The sequence below is a fragment of the Oncorhynchus keta genome, chromosome 14, assembly GCF_023373465.1.
Source record: "Oncorhynchus keta strain PuntledgeMale-10-30-2019 chromosome 14, Oket_V2, whole genome shotgun sequence".
Lineage (NCBI taxonomy): Eukaryota > Metazoa > Chordata > Actinopteri > Salmoniformes > Salmonidae > Oncorhynchus > Oncorhynchus keta.
This window is the reverse complement of record NC_068434.1, coordinates 64,944,126-64,968,786: the sequence shown is the minus strand read 5'-3', so window position 1 is coordinate 64,968,786 and position 24,661 is coordinate 64,944,126. Positions and strand designations below refer to the sequence as shown.

General features: G+C 42.4%; 1 protein-coding gene across 1 annotated transcript in view; it reads right to left on the bottom strand.

Annotated features, from left to right (window-relative positions):
- Positions 1-24,661, bottom strand: part of LOC118394151 (protein ENTREP2) — a 141,601-nt gene that overhangs the window by 3,316 nt on the left and 113,624 nt on the right. The window contains exons 4-7 of the mRNA XM_052462151.1: positions 22,270-22,401; positions 17,113-17,220; positions 12,585-12,745; positions 4,586-4,733 (exon numbers count right to left, since the gene is read on the bottom strand). Of these exons, the coding sequence (XP_052318111.1) occupies positions 4,586-4,733; positions 12,585-12,745; positions 17,113-17,220; positions 22,270-22,401 (549 nt within the window). The remainder of the gene's footprint in view (positions 1-4,585; positions 4,734-12,584; positions 12,746-17,112; positions 17,221-22,269; positions 22,402-24,661) is intronic.

Sequence of the window (24,661 nt, the reverse complement as noted above, 5' to 3'; positions counted from 1 at the left end):
CAAAGGCATGTACTTCAGGTGAGAACTCTATATTGATTTGACCTTATTCACAGAATCTTTGTTAGAAGATCATTTTCAGGAGATCTGTGCAGAGAGCTCTAAAAGAGGAAGGGAAGCCTTTTGGTATTACATTTTAGAGAAAATAATATATTTTGCTCTAAAATGTTGGTGCACCAATGTCTCTTAAAATATCAAAGGGACACAAAAGGCACTCTTTTTGTGGAACGACCCAGCTTTGTTATAGATTCGATTCCTGTCTTTGTCTCCTGTGGTTTCCCTTCGCTGTCATGTAAGAGACGTAAGCCCTTGTCTGTCTTAGGAGAGCCATAAAGCACCACTCAGCCCTAAACAGATGACTGCACCAATGATTGAATGGCATTTTTGGTTAAGCTTGCATTCAATTGAACTCCCTGTTGCACACAACAAGCTTTAATCCCCTCTGTCACAAGGGGATGTATGGCTGATTTAAGATGAAATCGTCAACCCTGTTACAGTCAACACTGTTACTATATTTGGCACTTATAGGCAATTACTATCGAGATTTTTTTTTTAATTTAACCTCAAGAGATGGGAAAACATGTTTTTTAGGAACATGTGCTCTTAATGACAATATTAAAATGAGATGAAATCAAATGTTCTTTTCTTTACCAAGTTCCACTTCTCAAAAGGTACCCAATTGGTGGAACGACTCAACTGCATTCAACAGGAAACCAACTATATTTCTTGAAGAAGTGACATCTCACATTTTCTCCAGGTGGACAACAATAGTACCCCCATGATTGAGTTCAAAGGAAAAACAGGATGTTACGGTAAACTCATCAAACTGAAATCTATACCCACTCTGATGTTCTACCAGACAAGATGTGTCTTCTGTATCTCATCTAAATGAGACTTTTTTTTCACCACACTTATAGTACACTCGGAAAGTATTCAGACCCCTTGACTTTTCCCACATTTTGTTAGGTTACAGCCTTATTCTAAAATCGATTAAATAAATTGTTTTCCACATCAATCTACACACAATACCCCACGACAAAGCAAAAGCAGGTTCTGAAACTTTTGAAAATATACAGTTGAAGCCGGAAGTTTACATATACCTTAGCTAAATACATTTAAACTCAGTTTTTCGCAATTCCTGACATTTAATCCTAGTAAATATTCCCTGTCTCAGGTCAGTTAGGATCACCACTTTATTTTAAGAATGTGAAATGTCAGAATAATAGTAGAGTAATTTATTTCAGCTTTGATTTTTTTCATCACATTTCCAGTGGGTCAGAAGTTTACATACACTCAATTAGTATTTGGTAGCATTGTCTTTAACTTGTTTAACTTGGTTAAAACGTTTCAGGTAGCCTTCCACAAGCTTCCCACAATAAGTTGGGTGAATTTTGCCCCATTCCCCCTAACAGAGCTGGTGTAACTGAGTCAGGTTTGTAGGCCTCCTTGCTCGCACATGCTTTTTCAGTTCTGCCCACACATTTGCTACAGGATTGAGGTCAAGGGCTTTGTGATGGCCACTCCAATACCTTGACTTTGTTGTCCTTAAACCATTTTGCCACAACTTAGGAGGTATGCTTGGTGTCATTGTCCATTTGGAAGACCCATTTGCGACCAAGCTTTAACTGATGTCTTGAGATGTTGTTTCAATATATCCACGTAATTTTCCCCATCATGATGATTTTGTGAAGTGCACTAGTTCCTCCTGCAGCAAAGCACCCCCACAACATGATGCTGCCACCACCGTGCTTCACGGTTGGGATGGTGTTGTTCGGCTTGCAAGCCTCCCACCTTTGTCCTCCAAACATAACAATGGTCATTATGGCCATTATGGCACTATTTTTGTTTCATCAGACCAGAGGACATTTCTCCAAAAAGTACGATCTTTGTCCCATGTGCAGTTGCAAACCTTAGTCTGGCTTTTTTAATGGTGGTTTTGTACCCGTGGCTTTTTCCTTGCTGAGCGGCCTTTCAGGTTGTGTAGATATAGGACTCGTTTTACTGTGGATATAGATAATTTTGTACCTGGTTCCTCCAACATCTTCACAAGGTCCATTGCTGTTGTTCTGGGATTGATTTGCACTTTTCTCACCAAAGTACATTCATCTCTAGGAGACAGAACATGTCTCCTTCCTGAGCAGTATGACGGCTGTGTGGTCCCATGGTGTTTATACTTGCGTACTATTGTTTATACAGATGAACATGGTACCTTCAGGTATTTGGAAATTGCTCCTAAGGATGAACCAGACTTGTGGAGATCTACAATTTTTTTCTGAAGTCTTTGCTGATTTCTTTTGATTTTCCCATGATGTCAAGCAAAGAGGCACTGAGTTTTGAAGGTATACCTTGAAATACATCCACAGGTACACCTCCAATTGACTCAAATTATGTCAATTAGCCTATCAGAAGCTTCTAAAGCCATGACATCATTTCTGGATTTTTCCAAGCTGTTTAAAGGCACAATCAACTTAGTGTATGTAAACTTCTGACACACGGGAATTGTGATACAGTGAATTTTATAAGTGAAAAAATCTGTCTGTAAACAACAGTTGTAAAAAATGACCTGTGTCTTGCACAAAGTAGATGTCCTAACTGACTTGTCAAAACTATAGTTTGTTAGCAAGAAATTTGTGGAGTGGTTGAAAATGAGTTTTAATGACTCCAACCTAAGTGTATGTAAACATCCGACTTCAACTATATATAAAAAAAACATATACCTTATTTACATAAGTATTCAAACCTTTTGCTATGAGATTAGAAATTGAGCTCAGGTGCATCCTGTCTCCATTGATCATCCTTGAGATGTTTCAACAACTTGATTGGAGTCCACTTGTGACAAATTAAATTGATTGGAAATGATTTGGAAAGGCACACACCGGTCTATATAAGGTCCAACAGTGGACAGTGCATGTCAGAGAAGGAAAAGGCCATGAGGTCAAAGGAGATGTCTGTAGAGCTCCGAGACAGGATTGTGTCGAGGCACCAATCTGGGGAAGGGTTCCAAAAAATTTCTGCAGCATTGAAGGTCCCCAAGAACACAGTGGCCTCCATCATTCTTAAATGGAAGAAGTTTGGAACCACCAAGGCCCTTCTTAGAGCTGGCAGTCCGGCCAAACTGAGCAATCCGGGGAGAAGGGCCTTGGTCAGGGAGGTGACCAAGAACCCGATGGTCACTCTGACAGCGCTCCAGAGTTCCTCTGTGGAGATGGGGGGACCTTCTAGAGGACAACCATATCTGCCCATCTCTGCAGCACTCCACCAATCAGGCCTTCATGGTAGAGTGGCCAAACGGAAGCTACTCCTCAGTAAAAGGCACATGACAGCCCACTTGGAGTTTGCCAAAAGGCACCTAAAGACTCTCAGACCATGAAAAATTAGATTCTCTGGTTTGATGAAACCAACATTGAACTCTTTTGCCTGAATGTCAAGCGTGACATCTGGAGGAAACCTGGCACCATCCCAACGGCGAAGCATGGTGGTGGCAGCATCATGCTGTGGGGATGTTTTTCAGCAGCAGGGACTGGGTGACTAGTCAGGATCAAGGGAAAGATGAACAGAGAAAAGTACAGAGACATCCTTGATGAAAACCTGCTCCATAGCGCTCAGGATCTCAGACTGTGGCGAAGGTTCACCTTCCAACAGGACAACGGCACTCAGCGCACAGCCAAGACATCGCAGGAGTGGCTTCGGGACAAGTCTCTGAATGTACTTGAAGGGCCAAGCCAGATCCCTGCAAAGACCTGAAAATAGCTGTGCAGTGACCCCATCCAACCGGAAAAAGCTTGAGAGGATCTGCAGAGAAGAATGGGAGAAACTCCCCAAATACAGGTGTGCCAAGCTTGTAGCGTCATACCCAAAAAGACTCTAGGCTGTAATTGCTGCCAAAGGTTCTTCAACAAAGTACTGAGTAAAGGGTCTGGATACTTATGTAAATGAATGTGATATCAGTTTTTAATTTTTAATACATTTGCAAAAAAAATCATCTAAAAACCTGTTTTTGCTTTGTTATTATATGGTATTGTGTGTAGATTAATGAGGGGGGGGGGGGAACTATTTCATCCAATTTAGAATAAGGCTGAAATGTAACAAAATATGGAAAAAGTCAAAGGGTCTGAATACTTTCTGAATGCACTGTATGTGTGTGCTGCTGCCTAATGGGAGGCCTTATGAGGTCAGCAGTGAATTGGGTCATCTGCATAATGAAATGTTACACGTCTTTATTATTTGTCCTTTATTAGAGCCTGTGGCAGCAATTTACACAGAGAGAGAGGAGCATAAAATCCTCTCACCTCACTAATCCTCAACCCAAATAGAAACATCAACTGAGTCTCTAACTGGCTAGCTTCTCTCTGTGTACTTCTCCTTCTCTCTTTGTGATCTCATACAACAACTTCTTCTGAAGCCAAAATGCCTTTCTTAGCACTCTCCTTTGTAGTTGTGTTCTTACAATGTGCATGTAAACAGGGACGTATTCAACAGTGAGAGGGGTTCTAAACTACTCTGACTGTGAATAGACAATGTGTAATGTTAGAAAGAGGCTGGCTAGTACACTGGTCTTTTATGGGGGAAGGATGGTAGTGATACTCACCTGACTGGCATGGGTCTGCCCCATCCCCAACCCCACCACAGACTCATATGACGGGGGCAACTCAGAGGGGTAGAGTGTCCCAGGGCTGTTGATGGGCACTCCATAGATGGCACTGAACGGGGAGTGTGGAAAGTCCAGATGTAGACTTCTGAATGTGAGAAACATTAGGGAGGAAAGGTGTGAGGAGAGAAATAATAATATCCTCTTCTTCCTCAATCCAGCAACACTTCAATTTTGAGTAAACAAACACATTCAATTGGTTGAGAGGCACATTGTTTTTCATGTGGTGTTAATTAAAAATATCTCACCCATGCAAGAGCCGAGCCATCTTTTTTAATTAAAACCCATTCTCCTGTGAAGTGGCAGAGTATAAAATACAACCTGAGTGTCTGAATCAATCATCCAGCGCATGATGATGTCATGACATGTTTCTGCCCTCAGTAGGGGACTCTACAAAGACTTCCTCTGCATGTTTCTATTTACAGCCTAACTGACAAGGACACATGACATCTAGCCAAGCAGCTGGGATCAGCATGCCTTCAAAGATGTGGAAATGGAACTGACTCTCCTATACCAAGTAGAGGGAGATCAATGGCACATTTACACAAGGCCATGGATGTTACTTTACCAGTGCTGCTTAACAAATCACTACAACATTCTGAGTCTGTACTGAGCATTGTGAGTGGCTTGGCTCAAGGGCTCCACAGAATTTGTGTTAAACGCTCAACAAAGCTTACTTAGTGTCCAATAAGCTTTCTCTGCCCGTAACCATGTTCTGAACACTTCAAAAACAAAGGTCATGTGGTTTGGTAAGAAGAATGCCCCTATCCCCACAGGTGTGATTACTACCTCTGATGATTTAGAGCTTGAGGTAGTCACCTCATACAAGTACTTGGGAGTATGGCTAGACGGTACACTGTCCTTCACTCAGCACATATCAAAGCTGCGGGTTCAAATTAAATCTAGACTTGGTTTCCTCTATTGTAATCGCTCCTCTTTCACCCCAGCTGCCAAACTAACCCTGATTCAGATGACCATCCTACCCATGCTAGATTTTGGAGACATCATTTATAGATCGGCAAGTCAGGGTGTTCTCGAGCGGCTAGGTGTTCTTTACTATTCGGCCATCAGATTTGCAACAAATACTCAAACGGGACAGTTTTATTCAAAGACTCAATCATGGACACTGTGGCTGCTTTGTGTGATGTATTGTTGTCTCTACCATCTTTTCCTTTGTGCTGTTGTCTGTGCCCAATAATGTTTGTACTATGTTTTCTGCTGCTACCATGTTGTGTTGCTGTGTTGCTACCATGCTGTGTTGTCATGTGTTGCTGCCTTGCTATGTTGTTGTCTTAGGTCTCTCTTTATGTAGTGTTGTGTTGTCGTGATGTATGTTTTGTCCTATATTTATATTGTATTTATTTAACATTTTTAATCCCAGCCCCCGTCCCTGCAGTAGGCCTTTTCCCTTTTGGTAGGCTGTCATTGTAAGTAAGAATTTGTTCTTAACGGACTTGCCTAGTTGAATAAAGTTTAAATAAATAAAATATTTAAATAAATATCTACGATCAAACTTGCTCTAGCCACTTACAATATATATATTTAATCAAACATATGTGTTTAGTTTAAACTCTGCCATCAATCACTAAAATAAAATATGATTCTGGGCAAGGATAAAACCAAATAATCAAACTAGGAGTTGTATCAAACCTAGCCTCATTGTGAACCAAGCTTCCCTAAAACGGGAAGCCTGGGGAAGTTCCATGGCAAAAAGTAGCTAAAGAGGGGAGGGAACCAGGTGTAAATCACGGTGCAAAACACGCCTACACGGGCACCCGGGCGAGATTAATCAAACCCCCTCAGTGCGTAAAGACCAAAAAAAAAACGATAAAACAAGCACTGGGTGGTGACAAAACATTTTAGAACGTTTGCATCACCCTCGTTTATACAGCATTTCTCTGTTTCGGGACGAGATAAAGCTGCAGCAAGAGAGGAAAAATGTTCTACAATGCTGGCCATTTCAATATTTCTTATTTTGAAGTTTCTGGAGTGATATTTGGGTGTGCAGGCTTGCATGAGCCCCGGGAAAAGAAGTAGCTAGTCACAATGAGGTTCACTTTGACAAAAGTCAGTTAACCTTGTAAGCTACCTAGGTATAACTAGCTACAGTTACCTACTAGCTAGTTCAATTTCTCTCAGGATTATAAAGGCAACAAAATGTTAATTAAAAAAAGCATATTATTGACCTAAAGGGTTAGCTGTGTTAGCCCAGTATCTAACTTATTCAGGGTCAGTGATACATAAAGCAACCATAGTACTGTCTATCCCCCTCCATCTCAGCTCTGGACCTCGAAGCCAATTCCACTGCTTTCATTGTTCCCCTTTAATCGGGGACTAATTTAGACCTGGGACACCAGGTGGATGCAAATAGTTATCAGGTAGAAGAGAACCAGCAGACTCAACCTCGTAGGGTAAGAGTTGAATATGCCTGGTCTGTCTACTATGGGAACAACGGCTACCTTTTTGCAAGCAACATTGCTAAAATGAATAAAATAAAATTAACCTCAAAATATGTTACCTCTAATTCTCATATCCTGTAACCTAATTGTCATCGCCTAACTTTCATACTGTACCTAAATTACAAGGGTTGGATTTTTATAATTTTGTCAGCACTCAACCTGGTCTGAGCATTTTGTATTATCTTGTACGTAAATCCGTGACGCTTCATTTAGTATGATATGTTACGTTTAGCATGGTATTAATTTGTGGATTTCCATCACCCATTTCGTATGATATGTTATGAATTACAATTCATATTATATGTTACGAATTGGCTAAATGTACAATATGTTACAAATTTGCAAAACGTATGATATGTCATGAATTCTAGTTAGGTGGCTAATGTTAGCTAGGCTATGGGGTTAAGGTTAGCGGTTAGCGTTAATGTCAGTGCTTAATTTGAGCCGGAACAGGATCTGGCACCTCTCTGTTCCTCTTTCCGGAACCAATTTGGACAGATCCGGTACCTCTTGTGGCATGAAAAATGTAATGTAGTGTAATGTTTAGCAATGTAAAAATTCTAATAAAAGTGATCAAAGTTAATTTGAGCTGCCTCTTCGCTAATTGTCCTGCTTTAATTGTTTTTCCACCATTCATTTTTCCCATAGGAGATTTTAGAAACAGTTCAAATAAGGGCTGTGTTTCGTGTAGGCTTACCAAGGCATGATGTTTTGATAACTGTGTAACTCTCTCTAGGACAAGGTGACTTTTTTATTTATTATATTTTCTACCCCTTTTTCTCCCCAATTTCATGTTATTCAATTGGTTGTTACAGTCTTGTCCCATCGCTGCAACTCCCGTACGGACCTGGGAGAGGCGAAGGTTGAGAGCCATGCGTCCTCCGAAACACGACCCTGCCAAGTCGCACTGCATCTTGACACACTGCCCACTTAACCCGGAAGCCAGTTGCACCAATGTATCAGAGGAAACACTGTGCAACTGGTGACTGAAGTCAGTGTGCATGTGCCCAGCCCGCCACAGGAGTCGCTAGAGCGCAATGGGAAAAGGACATCCCGGACGGCCAAACAAACCCTCTCCTAACCTGGACGATGCTGGGCCAATTGTGTGCCGCCTCATGGGTCTCCAAGTCGCGGCCAGTTGCGGCACATCCTGGGATCAAACCCGGGTCTGTAGTGATGCCTCTAGCACTGCCTTAGACCGCTGCACCACTCGGGAGGCCCCTGACAAGTTGACTTTCATCAATATATTCGCCTGCATTTACTCCCCAAAAATGAAATGCTAATTAGCTGCTAATGTGGCTATCATAAAGAACTACAAATACCATGATCTGGATGAGACAGCTGAATAAAGGCAAAGGTAAGAATATCTGGATTAACTATCTAATATTAGCTAAATTTAGTCATGAATAAATTGGCTAAATGTTTAAGTTAATAATTTTATGAACTGTTTAAAGTTTTAAATTAACACAATACCTATTAGCAAAGGTGTCAGATAGAGAAGATGTGCACGAGCTTGCAGGGATTTGTAGTCGTCTATGATGTCTACTTTGATGCTAATTAGCATGTTCAAATCTGAGAGTAAACAGAGCTGAATATATTGATGAAGGCCAACTTGTCTGAGAGAGATTTACATGTTTATCAAAAAAACATCACGCTAGGATAAGCCTACACGACACACAGCCCTTATTTTAATTGTTTCTAAAATCAATGGTGGAAAAACGATTTCCCTGTTTGACCGCTAGGTTTTGTTGGTATTATGACACCTTCACTGTGGGGCTCGATTTGAGTGTACCGGATGTAGGTTTACTATGTTACGTCTAGTCTACGAGACCAGCTTGCAGCACTGGTATATGGATTGCCTCATACAGTTGAAGTCGGAAGTTTACATACACTTAGGTTGGAGTCATTCAAACTCGTTTTTCAACCACTCCATACATTTGTTAACAAACTATTGTTTTGGCAAGTCAGTTAGGACATCTACTTTGTACATGACAAGTAATTTTTCCAACAATTGTTTACAGATAGATTATTTCACTTATAATTCACTGTATCACAATTCCAGTGGGTCAGAAGTTTACATACACTAAGTTGATTGTGCCTTTAAACAGCTTGGAGAATTCCAGAAAATTATGTCATAGCTTTAGAGGCTTCTGATAGGCTAAATGACATCATTTGAGTCAATTGGAGGTGTACCTGTGGATGTATTTCTTCAAACGCAGTGCCTCTTTGCTTGACATCATGGGGAAATTAGCCAAGACTTCAGATAAAAAACAGTAGACCACCACAAGTCTGGCTCATCCTTGGGATCAATTTCCAAACGACTGAAGGTACCATGTTCATCTGTACAAACAATAGTACCCAAGTATAAACACCATGGGACCACACAGCTGTCATAACGCTCAGGAAGAAGACATGTTCTGTCTCCTAGAGATGAACGTACTTTGGTGAGAAAAGTGCAAATCAATCCCAGAACAACAACAATGGACCTTGTGAAGATGCTGGAGGAAACGGGTACAAAAGTATCTATATCCACAGTAAAGCGAGTCCTATATCTACACAACCTGAAAGGCCGCTCAGCAAGGGAGAAGCCACTGCTCCAAAACCGGCATAAAAATCCAGACGGTTTGCAACTGCACGTGGGGACAAAGATCATACTTTTTGGAGAAATGTCCTCTGGTCTGATGTAACAAAAATACAACTGTTTGGCCATAATGACCATCGTTATGTTTGGAGGAAAAATTAGCCTTGCAAGTCGAACAACACCATCCCAACCACGAAGCAATGGGGTGGCAGCATCATGTTGTGGGGGTGCTTTGCTGCAGGAGGGACTGGTGCACTTTACAAAATAGATGGCATCATGAGGGAAAATTACATAAATATATTGAAACAGCATCTCAAGACATCAGTCAGGAAGTTAAAGCTTTGTCAAAAATGGGTGTTCCAAATGAACAATGACCCCAAGTATACTTCCAAAGTTGTGGAAAAATGGCTTAAGGACAACTAAATCAAGTTATTGGGAGTGGCCATCATAATGCCCTGACCTCACTCCTATAGAAAATGTGTGGGCAGAACTGAAAAAGCTTGTGAGGTGTACGAACCTAACTCAGTTACACCAGCTGTCAGGAGGAATGGGGCAAAATTCACCCAACTTATTGTGGGAAGCTTGTGGAAGGCTACCTGAAACATTTGACCCAAGTTAAACAATGTAAAGGCAATGCTACCAAATACTAATTGAGTGTATGTAAACTTCTAACCCACTGGGAATGTGATGAAAGAAATAAAAGCTGAAATTAATCACTGTTATTCTGACATTTCACATTCTTAAAATAAAGTGGTGATCCTAACTGACGTAAAACAGGGAATATTTACTAGGATTAAATGTCAGGAATTGTGAACTGAGTTTAAATGTATTTGGCTAAGGTGTATGTAAACTTCCGACTGTATATAGTATACTAGTATCGTTTTAAATTGAGAACATATAGCTCAACATGTAAACCATGTGAGAGTTTTGCTATTCTCTGCATGCCATATGATAAGCTGCTAAATGGATTCAGATAGCTGATATACTGAGACAGAGTGACAATTAAACAAGACTGGAGATCTTACAACTAGACAAAAGGGAAATGTTCATTTGAGAATACAACACAGAGACATTAAAAGAGACAGAACCCCTTCTTTAATGCAGGATTGTGATCAATCAACATCGACACTAGTTCATTTTGAATAATATTTTTACAGTTAAAACAAGTTAAACACTTCATCACTGCAAAATGTACAATTAAGCTAACTCTTATGTAAAGATTAGACATCTTAGTCTAAACAATAGAAAAGTGAGTGGTAGTAACAAGTAGGCTATTATTAGTAAAACAATTTCAGGTGAACAAAAACACACCTATCAGACCTCCAGCCTTCTCCAATTGTAATAGGTTTATACATTGTGTGTGATGTTCAACTGTTTTTGTATACAACATGTGCCAACATATGTAGGCCTACACATATAACCCAGGGCATATAGGTAGGCCTACCTATGTTAGCAAAAGTTATATACAAAAATACGCTGGTATACACAGTTACTGTGTGAGAAGTTAAAGTTAGCCATTGTTATGTATATGTGGGCTAAAAAGTACCAGTGGCCTGGCTTTGGCCCCAAGTGAGAGCAGGTCTGCCGGAGCCACGGCCCAGACACGGGTGCCGGGCCACATAGATGGAAACAAAAAGTCTGAGCCTTTTAGGTAAAACACTGGGGTAAATCCTGTACGGAAACACATCATTAGTCTCTTGGGACATTCATTAGGACCTCTCTCTTCATCTGCAAACACAGGCTTTCCATAACTGAGGACAGAAAACATCACAACAAAACAGAATTCCTTATACTGAAATTAGTCAGCACTGAACATTATGTTGTTATTATCTCTGTCCTCCATTTTTCTTTCTTGGGACTGGAGAATATTTGTAAAATGTCCTCCCACAAAGTTACCTGCCCTGTCCAGTAGCCTACACTCTCCCTTTACTGACAGCTAGAGCTGCAATCTCTTCCTAGGCTGTGATCAACAAATGCATTTGGAGACCGTTTTTAAATTACAATGATTACATCAAGATACTGTAGTTAGCTAATAGAAAGTTATCTAGATAATGACATTTAATTCACTTAGCTAAACAGTGTGTAAAGTTAGCTTGTTAGCTAGCAGCTCAGTTGAGTTAGCCTACAAAGTGGCCTACTAGAAGTCTAATACATAGTTTAACATTTCAAAATATATTTACTTACTTGAATAGGTTCTCCCACTGCCTCTGTTTTTGAGCCCTTATTTTTTATAATAATGGGCAATCTTCAAGATTTTTCGGTGGTAAGCAAAGCGCAGTCAGCAGCAATATGGACGAATGGTGACAAGGTAAAACGTGTGTTTGTCGACAGAGCAGTTTAGAACGTGTTGTGACATTTCACTTAACCAGCATAATCCACTTTCAATTTTAACAAATATAAATCGCAGACTGTCAGCCTCACTTGATCATTTGAAAACGTGCACTTGAAACTAGCAAACGCAACAACTCTCTACAAAAGGACGGAAAACAGTTGCACACATAACACCCCCCCCCCTTACAGGTGTTGAAATGTAACAGCCAATCAAAATCTTGCGGAACTGTTCAAATCGCCTTTGCAATACAAAATTCTCCAGGCATGACAACAACATGATTTTGGAGGCATGGCAACGCATGACTATATCAAACCCAGTGTGACAGGTGCCAAAGGAGATGCTACAGCCACTCATTCAAACAGGCATGTTGCTATGTTGGTCAGCCAGGTTGTTAGGAGATTGTTAGGAGGTCAGAGTGTTGTGCTGCAGCCAGTACATCTGTACATCTATCACTGAAGTGCAGGTGTTGTGTTGCTTTGCTGTAGTGCCTCAGTTTACCCATCACCGAGGTCAAGGTGTTGTGTTGTGTTTGTTCTGTTGTGTTGTGATGATGTTGTGTTGCGATACCTCTGTCCGTCCATCACCGGGGTGCAGGTGTACTCTGGGGGGTAGTAGGGTGGTGGAGGGATGGGTGGGATGAACTCATCAAAGTCAAGGGTCTGGTGCAGGATGGTGCCGTGGGGGGTCATGCAGTCAGCGCTCAGGGCTCGTGCTCTGTGTGGCATGAACTGAAACAGACAGACAGATAGAGAGAGACACAAACCCAACTTTTATTTCAGAGACAGGAAACCGCCGTCTATTTGTCTCATTCTGAAAGCTTTATACTGGGATCATTGAACGTGTTAATTTCAACAACATTCTGTAATAAAAAGGTTCATCTATCTGACACAATGATGTTTATTTTTTCCGATACTCGGACAAAGGAACTATGCAGTAGCATGCGTGGTTATCGGTGGCAAAGTCGTTAATGGCCGGGCTAATAAAAACAGACACAATGGAGCAGTGGAGGAAAAAACGCTGGCTGGATCAATACTTGTCAAGTGAAGGAAGCCTGCCCTGGCCAGCACGTTGTGCATTGAGTCAGTCAGGCTTTAGTAGGCAGCCAGCTTTGTTCCTGGGAGCTGAAAACTTTCCTTGTGAAATGGGAATGAAGCCAGATTGAGAGGGGCTCTGTGAGTGTACTGGGAATAGGAGGAGACAGGTCCTTTGTCATTCACCCTCCTGTGACCTTACGGCTGTACAGGCCACTTTAATCTCTCCTGGTCTATGTTTTTAAAACAGTGGCATGCCATTGAGAAGTTCCCATTCAGGACACACTGGAGTTCAGCTTGTCTACTTTGAAGTTCAAATCTGACTTTGAGAAATGTGCCCATCTGTTGCTTTGTGTCTGCCATCAATCATGTGTCATACAAGAAGAGCAAAGAAAGTTTACATAGATATATTCATTATCAGTCAAGGACAAAGACATGAAAAGCTCTCATTGAAATTTTGACGAAATAGTAAAACCTTGCCCGTACCACCTAAATGACTGTGATCTGTATCATTTTAGGTTACAAAAAGTATTGTTTTTGCATTTTCTTCTAGCCACAAAAGATGAAGAAACTGAACCAGGTGCAAAATCAAACATATTGTCCTGCTCTTAAGCTTATGGTCCTGTAGGTCATTGTGCCTGTGCGGTGACTGTGTAGCTGGGACCACTAGTGATGTCTTGCATTGCCACTCTGTGCTCTGAGATGAAACTAATCCTCTACTGGCAGCCTCCACTCTAGCCCCTGCACCAATCCCATTGCTAACCCCTACATCTGCATCAGCGCCAGGCAGTCCCAGCCCCTGCATCTGCCCCGGCTCTAGCCCCAAACTCCTGCCTCACTAAAATACAGTGGGGTAAAAAAGTATTTAGTCAGCCACCAATTGTGCAAGTTCTCCCACTTAAAACGATGAAAGAGGCCTGTAATTTTCATCATAGGTACACTTCAAATATGACAGACAAAATGAGAAAATGAAATCCAGAAAATCACATTAAGGGATTTTTAATTAATTTATTTGCAAATTATGGTGGAAAACAAGTATTTGGTCAATCACAAAAGTTTATCTCAATACTTTGTTATATACCTTTTTTTGGCAATGACAGAGGTCAAACGTTTTCTGTAAGTCTTCACAAGGTTTTCACACACTGTTGCTGGTATTTTGGCCCATTCCCCCATGCAGATCTCCTCCAGAGCAGTGATGTTTTGGGGCTGTTGCTGGGCAACACGGACTTTCAACTCCCTCCAAAGATTTTCTATGAGGTTGAGATCTGGAGACTGGCTTACGAAGCCACTCCTTCGTTGCCCGGGCGGTGTGTTTGGGATCATTGTCATGCTGAAAGACCCAGCCACGTTTCATCTTCAATGCCCTTGCTGATGGAAGGAGGTTTTCACTCAAAATCTCACGATACATGGCCCCATTCATTCTTTCCTTTACACGGATCAGTCGTCCTGGTCCCTTTGCAGAAAAACAGCCCCAAAGCATGATGTTTCCACCCCCATGCTTCACAGTAGGTATGGTGTTCTTTGGATGCAACTCAGCATTCTTTGTCCTCCAAACACGACGAGTTGAGTTTTTACCAAAAAGTTATATTTTGGTTTCATCTGACATTCTCCCAATCTTCTTCTGGATCATCCAAATGCTCTCTAACAAACTTCAGACAGGCCTGGACATGTACTGGCACTGCAGGATTTGAGTCCATGGCGGCGTAGTGTGTTACTGATGGTAGGCTTTGTTACTTTGGTCCCAGCTCTCTGCAGGTCATTCACTAGGTCCCCCCATGTGGTTCTGGGATTTTTGCTCACCGTTCTTGTGATCATTTTGACCCCACGGGGTGAGATCTTGCGCGGAGCCCCAGATCGAGTGGTATCAGTTGTCTTGTATGTCTTCCATTTCTTAATAATTGCTCCCACAGTTGATTTCTTCAAACCAAGCTGCTTACCTATTGCAGATTTAGTCTTCCCAGCCTGGTGCAGGTCTACAATTTTGTTTCTGGTGTCCTTTGACAGCTCTTTGATCTTGGCCATAGTGGAGTTTGGAGTGTGACTGTTTTTGAGGTTGTGGACAGGTGTCTTTTATACTGATAACAAGTTAAAACAGGTGCCATTAATACAGGTAACGATTGGAGGACAGAGGAGCCTCTTAAAGAAGAAGTTACAGGTCTGTGAGAGCCAGAAATCTTGCTTGTTTGTAGGTGACCAAATACTTATTGTCCACCATAATTTGCAAATAAATTAATTAAAAATCCTACAATGTGATTTTCTGGATTTTTTTCTCTCATTTTGTCTGTCATAGTTGAAGTGTACCTATGATGAAAATTACAGGCCTCTCTCATCTTTTTAAGTGGGAGAACTTGCACAATTGGTGGCTGACTAAATACTTTTTTGCCCCACTGTAATTCAGCTCTATCAATCTCCCACCCAGGGCTTATCTGCCATATACCCATCCAGGAGGCCACACAATTTACAGCTCAGCTCATAAACTATACAAAGCCTTCATGTATACAATGTTAAAACTTTATGCTCCCGCAAGTTTATTTCTCCCCTGTAAAAAATTGCCCAGAGATATTAAAGGGGTGCAGGCAAACTTCGCTGGTATCGCTAGTATCGCTATGTTTTAATGGTGTCGATGAGGGCACTGCGGCCCACCAATCATCTGGGAAAGTCATTCTAAATGGGCTGAGAGCATTGCTCTGAAGGGCAAAGGGAACACCCCGCCATATTGATTTCCCTGATGACAACAAAGCATTTAGGGTTAGGGCACAGTCATTGTTTCACTTGTAATGCGAAGGGTCGTTTTAAGGACAGCATGCCTTTTAAGGTGAGCATATTACCAACTACAGCGAGGGAGAAGAATCATTATTCCCCTTTAATTGGTTTCTTCAAATCCTCCTGTGGTTTTTAGCGTGATGTGGAGGTTCTGGATTGCTCTGGGATGGGTGCTCTTCGTGATGTGTGTAGACATTATCTAAGCATTATCAAAGCCTCCTTCACTCATGCTGCCAAACATACCCTCGTAAAACTGACTATCCTACCGATCCTTGACTTCGGCGATGTCATTTACAAAATAACCTCCAACTGTCTATCACAGTGCCATCCGTTTTGTCACCAAAGCCCCATATACTTACTACCCACCACTGCGACCTGTACGCTCTCGTTGGCTGGCCCTCACTACATATTCGTCGCCAAACCCACTGGCTCCAGGTCATCTATAAGTCTTTGCTTGGTAAAGCCCCACCTTATCTCAGCTCACTGGTCACCGTAGCAGCACCCACCTGTAGCACACGCTCCAGCAGGTATATTTCATTGGTTATCCCCAAAGCCAACACCTCTTGTGGCCTCCTTTCCTTCCAGTTCTCTGCTGCCAATGACTGGAACGAACTGCAAAAATCACTGACGCTGGAGACTCATATCTCCCTCAGTAACTTTAAGCACCAGCTGTCTGAGCAGCTCACAGATCACTGCACATGTACATAGCCCATCTGTAAATAGCCCATCCAACTAACTCATCCCCATACTGTTATTTATTTTGCTCCTTTGTACCCCAGTATCTCTACTTGCACACTCATCTTCTGCACATCTATCACTCCAGTGTTTAATTGCTATATTGTAATTATTTCGCCACTATGGCCTATTTATTGCCTTACTTCCCTTATCCTACCTCATTTGCACACACTGTATATCAACGTTTTCTATTGTGTTATTGACTGTATTTTTGTTTATTCCATGTGTAACTCGGTTTATCTTGGCCAGGTCGCAGTTGTAAATGACAACTTGTTCTCAACTAGCCTACCTGGTTAAATAAAGGTGAAATATATATATATATATATTTAAATCTGGTCAGACAAAAGACAATTTATTCAAAATCTGTATGGTATTACAATACTACTGATTCTACTACCGCCATCTGAGGAGGAGAATTATGAAGCCAGCATTAGAAGGCCAAGTGTGTTTACCTTTCATGATGGTTCAGAGCTGCTCTCCATAAGGCTATATATCAGTCTCATTGAGTCCAGGTCAGACAGAGTCAGAGACCAAGTGTCCATTGTGTTCTCTGTCACATTACTTACGATCTGTAGCACATCAGTGGAGACCATCTGCATGCAGCACATGGCAGTGGCCAGGGCACAGACGATGGTGGAGATGACATTCAGGGCGCACACACTAAACAGGAGCTCCTACAGGACCCAGGCAGAGGGAGAGAGGGAAGGGGGAGGGAGAGAGGGAAGGGAAGGGGGCGGGAGAGAGGGAAGGGAAGGGGGCGGGAGAGAGGGAAGGGGGCGGGAGAGAGGGAAGGGGGCAGGAGAGGGAGTCACATTTGAGGCACAGTGAGGAAAGGTAAGCAAATATTACAGCATGAGAACACAAGAGAGGAGATAAATATATAGAGGGAATAAATGAATGAGAGAGGGACTGAAGGTGACACAGACAATGGTGATGTCATTACCAAGGCGACACAGCACAGCAGGGACTAGCTAGCAGGGGAGAACTGCAGAGGAAGGATACAGTACATCATAACAGCAGAAAATCGCCCCTTAAATCTGAGAATGATCCAACCAGGAACAAAGTCACCCTCATAGCTCAGCACTGCATTTTCTGCTCAGTAAACCATGTGGGAATGAAGCAATATGAATCCCTGTCGGCCCTGACACTTCATGTCATAAAAGCCTGTTTACAGACAACTAGCTAAATGTAGCCCAAACTGTCTGCTTTGAAACCCCAGTCAGCAGCATTGCTTACAACCACAGGAACAGTCTAGAAGAAATGAAACACCCACACTGGTCATTAAAAACATTGTGTGAGTCTGACATTTACCAAAGCTCTCTTTTTATTTTGACATGTGTTCACCATTGGGAGGCAACGGATGTTGAAAATTGTTGAGGTTATAGCAATGGATTCCCATTGATATGACAGGTGAAATCTCTGATAACCTTGGTGTTCTTGCGACCAGAGAGCTCGAGACTCACACAGCCTTTCACAGATGCAGCCTACATTTGGCAGGTGAGGTCCCGAGTCTGTTAAATAGATCTTCTCTCAGTCAGTCCCTTTGAGAAACACATTGTGTGATGAGCAGGCAGCTTAAAGCTAACGCCTGCCTCTCTGGAGAGGAATGAGGAGGGGTCTTACAGAAATACTGTCAATTAGAATGTCTCATCAGCACCATGGACCATGGTAACCAATCAAGACCATGAACAGTCCCTTCTACTGTTGAGGTGTGATATAATAGGACATCTCATCAGCCCCACGGACCATGGTAACCAACCAAGACCATGAACAGTGCCTTCTACTGTTGAGGTGTGATATAATAGGACATCTCATCAGCACCATGGACCATGGTAACCAACCAAGACCATGAACAGTGCCTTTTACTGTTGAGGTGTGATATAATAGGACCTCTCATAAGCCCCACGGACCATGGTAACCAACCAAGACCATGAACAGTGCCTTCTACTGTTGAGGTGTGATATAATAGGACATCTCATCAGCCCCACGGACCATGGTAACCAACCAAGACCATGAACAGTGCCTTCTACTGTTGAGGTGTGATATAATAGGACTGCAAGCTTAAAGCCCAGTGTTTTCTTGTTCAGGTTGCATGGTCAAGAAAAACTCCTGTCCCGAAAGCAATCTTCTATAAGGTTGGTATGTGGAGTACTTCAACGCAGCTTAACAATAGTAGCACCATTGTAAATGAGCACGGAACAAGAGGGAACCATCTCTCTTCCTAGTCTCTAGGTAAGGTGATAATAGCCCCCTGAAGAGGTGTCTGTGTTCCAAGGTTATGCACTGACATAAGATGATTTATTGAATTCCCAGCAAGAATAAATATGCATACTAGTGAAATTGAACCCCATGCAACCTGAAAATAGACTCTTGATTTCATTCCATGTTGCTTTTCTTTGTTACTTGGCTAGACTTCAAGGTGAAATTCTAAGCCGGTAAAATGTCCTCACCCATACATTGCTTTTTCTAATAGCGATCTTCAGGCATTCTGATCATGTGGATACTGAATAGGGAGAAATGCACAGCCTGAGCTAACCACAGTGAGGACCACAAATTGCCATGGTATTTTACTCTCATTCTAAATACTATGTTTACATTTTCAAACAGACAATAGAGAGCTATTATGGATCAACAAGGTTTGTTTGGAACACAGTATTATTTCCTAGTGATATTCACTGTACATACTAGTACCACAGTATGGCATAGTGTCATTGTAGCTTTGGAGAGAGATTTGACAAGCAGAGTAGACCGACCTTTCAGTCAAACAAGAGGCAGATCTGTCACTTCTTGGCCTTCAACTATGTCCTATCACTTCCCTGTCTGGCCTAATATGATCAAACCCTAACACGCATACAGGATCATGTTATTAGTTCTGACTCAGCCACTTTATTTGACACTTGGGAACAAAGTGCTAGCTTGGCAGAGATGCTCCTGTGTACTTAGAGAGGTGAGTAATACATGGACATTGGTACTTCAGTATAAACATGCATAGTAACTCTTTTCAAAGAGGAGACATTTAGTTTATTTTCCTTTGCATTATATCTTGTTTGAGGTGTTGACACAGCTGATTTCTCCTCATCTTTTTGGGATACGTTCCTGTTCCATGCCTTGCTAGTCACACAAACCCAATCCAGATACTGGGAGTCACAGGAGAACCATGTCCTCATTCAGCGTAGCCTATTTCATTATTCAGTTCTCTTTGCAGTATTGCATCACCTTGTGCATCAAATCTACCAAACAAACTGGCATCCATGGTGAGTTCGAATGGCTCACTCCGGGGAAAGGAATAGAGAGAAGAGGATGCCGAATGAATCATTCTAGAGCTTCACTTACCATTTCAAAGAGAGAGAGAAAAATACACTGAGATCTAGGCATTGAATATGTACTGTACATGTCATTATCCAGTCTCATCAAAAGCAGAATGTGAAATAAAAAAAGTATAGATTGTAAATCAAGTTTTGAATGTGGAGTTTCTGGTAGAATGTTATTGCTGTTTTTTTGCTGTGCGAAATCATGCTGTTGCTTTGTGAAGAAAGATAAGTGTGCATAGCTTATACATGTACATTAAATCATACATTCATAAAGCAAAGAATAAAAACTACCCTTCATGAGTCATGGGCTATATTGAATATAATGACTTGTAAGTGTTTCTAAGTGCTACATACGTACATTTCCTGTATTATTATAATTTTTTGGTGTTTTGTATTTTAGCCCCTTTATCTCTCCAATTTTGTGATAATCCTCGCTGCAACTCCCCAACTGGCCCGGGAGAGGCAAAGGTCGAGTCATGCGTCCTCTGAAACATGACCCGCCAAACCGCACTCCTTAACACCCGCCAGCTTAACCCAGAAGCCAGTCGCACCAATGTGTCGGTGGAAACGCCATTCAACTGACGACCGAGGTCAGCCTGCAGGCGCCCGGCCCGCCACAAGGAGTCACTAGAGCGCGATGAGTCAAGTAAAGTCCTCCCGGCCAAACTTTCCCCTAACCCGGACGAAGCTGGGCCAATTGTGCGCCGCCCTATGGGACTCCCGGTCACGGCTGGTTGTGACACAGCCTGGGAACGAACCCGGGTCGATGCAGTGCCTTAGACCACTGCGCCCCCGTAGTTCCTGTATTTTATTGGATTGAGAATCATTGAAAAATGTACAGGTGAAAACACTGTACACAACTTATCTTGTAATTAAAGCTCTGCCTTTTCCTACCAAGGAAAATTAGGAAAACCAGCCACAGTGCAGGAAATATAGGTCTGAACACACGCATTTGGGCTATGGCAACACACTGTAAACACAAAATATAACTACATATTATTTTTCCATTTTCATGGGTTTTGGGGCGATCCTAAAACACAGACAGCACATTTGTGTTGTAGCTGTGTTGTATACATCTGCCTCGCAGATGTGAGAAGAAATATTACTTGCGTGTGTTTTCCCTGGCGACTAACATTTGCATATTGACATGGTAAATCATGACAGGATACCAACTGTAATAATACCTTGAAGGAAGCTATTAATAAGGTGTTCATACAGAGTTGAACCTCCCTGAACACAACAGCCCTGCCTGCCTACCTGGAGCCAGGCTGGGGTCAGGAGCTCCACTGCCAAGGTTACACACCCCGCCTTCACTCAGGAACCCACACATTAACTGAATCCTCGTTCCACACTCATTACTCATGGCTTTAGGCAATGACAGGTTAAAATTCAGGAAGAGGAATGTGATTTGAAGCACTGTGAATGAAACCAATACCTCTGGAGTATAAGTATTACAATATCTATTGGGACATGAACCTATTTCGGTTTTTACACGTTCTGGTTTGAAATGGGTAGTTAACTGTGATACGTAACATTGATACGCCAAAGTGGTGACACACATTCTATGCATATAACTGACTTGTAAAGTTCAATTAAAAAAAAATCTATGTTGTGTATTGGAGGGACGTTTCGAGGCAGACAGCAGCAGTATTACTTAATATTAATATCTAGACAGAGGATAATGGAGAGCCATGATGGCCATTGCTTTATGTGGCATCTGACATAACTCACCCTATCTGACTTCCTTAGCACATAATACAGTTTTATAGTGTCCATTCTGACATCTTTTTAATGGTCTATGATCATGATGACTAACAGGGTTGGATCTTTCCTCTTTCATACCCATGCTTCATTTTAAAGGGACTTTTATTTAGTTATCAATGTCTTATAATCAATCAGTGGCATGAAATGAAAGCATTGGAACACTGTAATCCAATAAAGATGCAGCTGCATATAGATCACCATGCCGACAGGAGGCTTTTCAGTTTATATCATCTCCAGAGATCATGAACTGAGCGAACTGGCAAAGCCAAGCTGACAGACCATGCAATTAATATGACTAAGAGCTATGTGTGGATTAGAAGACAAATGAGGTTGCCATTCTCAGTTTCCTGTTCTACTCATCTGAGCCTATAAGTTTCCACTTGTGTTTTACATTGTCTGTGTATCAGCTAAGCTCCCACGACTTGTTATTCATTACACCGAGGTACACCAGTACAGAGTAGGAGAATATTTCAGCTTGAAGAAGTTCGGAGGATCAAGTTATATGGACGACATAACATAATGGGAATCCTTTCCTTAGAACAAGGCTATATAGTACACATCAAAGAAGAAATGGTGTAACATACACATACCTGTCTAGTCACACACATGCACACGCACACACACACACACTCTCACACTTTCACCTACCTTGAGGTGTTGGCGTATGGTGTCGCAGTCGCTCAGTGGGTTCAGTTTGAGCGTCTCTCCTAGGTTGTTGCAGCTGGAGCTCTGGTGCTGCAGTTCACAGCACACACACACACCGTCACTGTCAAACTTAATCTGGGGGAGAGAAAGGACAGGGGTAAGTAAAGGGGCTATTGGATATCAGTGAGAACTCACTGTACTTTTTCCCCACATTTGATAATTTTACAACAAACCCTAGCGCTGTGTCTCCTCTTCCTCCATTTGCATAAAGCAGAATCTTAATGCTTCTCTATGATGGAGATCAGACTTGCACCTCTATCTCTGCCCGCTCTGATACTTTCCTTGCCAGAATACACTCTTAGCACCTTTTTTTGTATCTAGAACCTAAAAGTTTTTTTGGGCTGTCCCCATAGGAGAACCCTTTCAAGAACCCTTTTTGGTTCCATGTAGTACCATTTCCACAGAGGGTTCTACATGGAACCAAAAATCGTTCTCCCTGGAACCAAAAAGGGTTCTCTAACATGACAGAGGAATCTACAGTGCAGGAGGATTACATAACAGTGAGTTGTAAGGCAGAGTTAACAGGGGGAGGATCTTGAGGTGCTGCTACAACTACTAACTATGTGACCCAGATTGTAAGGAGGCGGGACGTGAACCTACCCATCATGGGTTAATTGCATGGGGGAGTGAAGTCCATTAATATTTCAGTCATAGCGGGGTATATATGGTCTCCAAGGAGCCGTGTACAGTCGTAAAGGGAACTGGGAAAAGGCATTTCGTCTCGTATGCTAATCACTCAGTCAGCAGTAGTGAAGTCCTGCTGGTGAAAATGACAGATCTCTGGACCATTGTTCTAGCCTGGCTCTATACTCAACACACTATGAGCAACGCAAGCTCTACAGGGCAAAATATCGCTCGCTCTCTCTCTCCTGCTCTCACCCTCCTGCTCTCTCACTAGTTCTCCTACTCTGTCTACTGCTCTCTCACCTGCTCTCTCACTCTCTCTCCTGCTCTCCTGCTCTCTCTCGCTATTCTCTTGTGCTCTCTCTCTCACCTGCTCTCTCTCCTGCTCTCTCTCGCTATTCTCTTGTTCTCTCTCTCTCTCTCTCTCTCTCTCTCTCTCTCTCTCTCTCTCTCTCTCTCTCTCTCTCTCTCTCTCTCTCTCTCTCTCTCTCTCTCTCTCTCTCTCTCTCTCTCTCTCTCTCTCTCTCTCTCTCTCTCTCTCTCTCTCTCTCTCTCTCTCTCTCTCTCTCTCTCTCTCTCTCACACACACACACACTGTGGAGATCCTTGGAGGAAGTAGACTCGTGTATAGATGCATGATGTGGTGACCATGTTTGCATGTTCCTCATGCCCCAGCAGACCAGACGGGGGGTCTTGCGGTATGTCAGTGCCATATGAATGAACAATTAGATTAGAATATCTAAGTCTGCAGAGCAGCACAGCCATTGCAGTGTTGTTTTCCTTTTGAAAATCTATTCATGCATTGCTTTCATTTAATGGTGCAGTGTATGACAAGCTCTCTATTTCTGCAGATTTCTACGTTTTGGGTGTGAAACGGCGCGTGAAACAGTGATTTGAACGTCTGATGTCACTAGACACAACCAGAGAGGTAATCTACCAGCCTTAGCCACGTGAGCACTCCGCATAGGACCCATCATGCATTTCACCAGCCCATCCAAGATAGGCTTGATGAGACAAGTGGTTTGTCATTAGCCCAGAGAACCACCACCACCACCACCACCACCAACGAAGCAAAGCCTTCCAGTTCCCACACACAATGAGAACACCTCCTGCTCTGCTCTGGTTCCTGCTTTCTGTTCCAGAAGCGGTGAACAATCTATTCACACAGACAAAAACTGCATGAAAGTGGTTGATCCTTTCCAAAAGAATGTGGGATGCCCTCTAAACTAGTGATGCCATACTGAACAGGTTATGCACCTCGCCTGAACCAAATGCATCCTCAGGGAATGCTACTGTTTGTCCTCGCAATACACTGGAACTCTACCAGGTAGGCCAGCAGTCCTGATGGGGATGTTAGTGTACATCATGTGCAGGGCACTAGTGATGCCTGTCACATCCTCCCCCCTCCCTCCTTCCTCCATCAGATTCAGAAAACCTCAATGTGTTCAATGATGCAATTAATTTTGCAGCAATCACAATGCATACAGGTTAAATCCCATATTTAAAAGCAATAACATCAGAATAGCAAAGGATATTTACACAGAAGTCGGGACGGATAGACAGGCTCCCTGAGAAAGAAGTCTGGTTCTCCTCCGCTCTGCAGATCGTTCCTCTTCACAGAACCGCCCTTCTACGGGCCCCAACACATTGCATCTCAACTCGTGTCACCCGTCCCTAGTGTTGATGACGGGTGTAAAACATCTTGACAAAC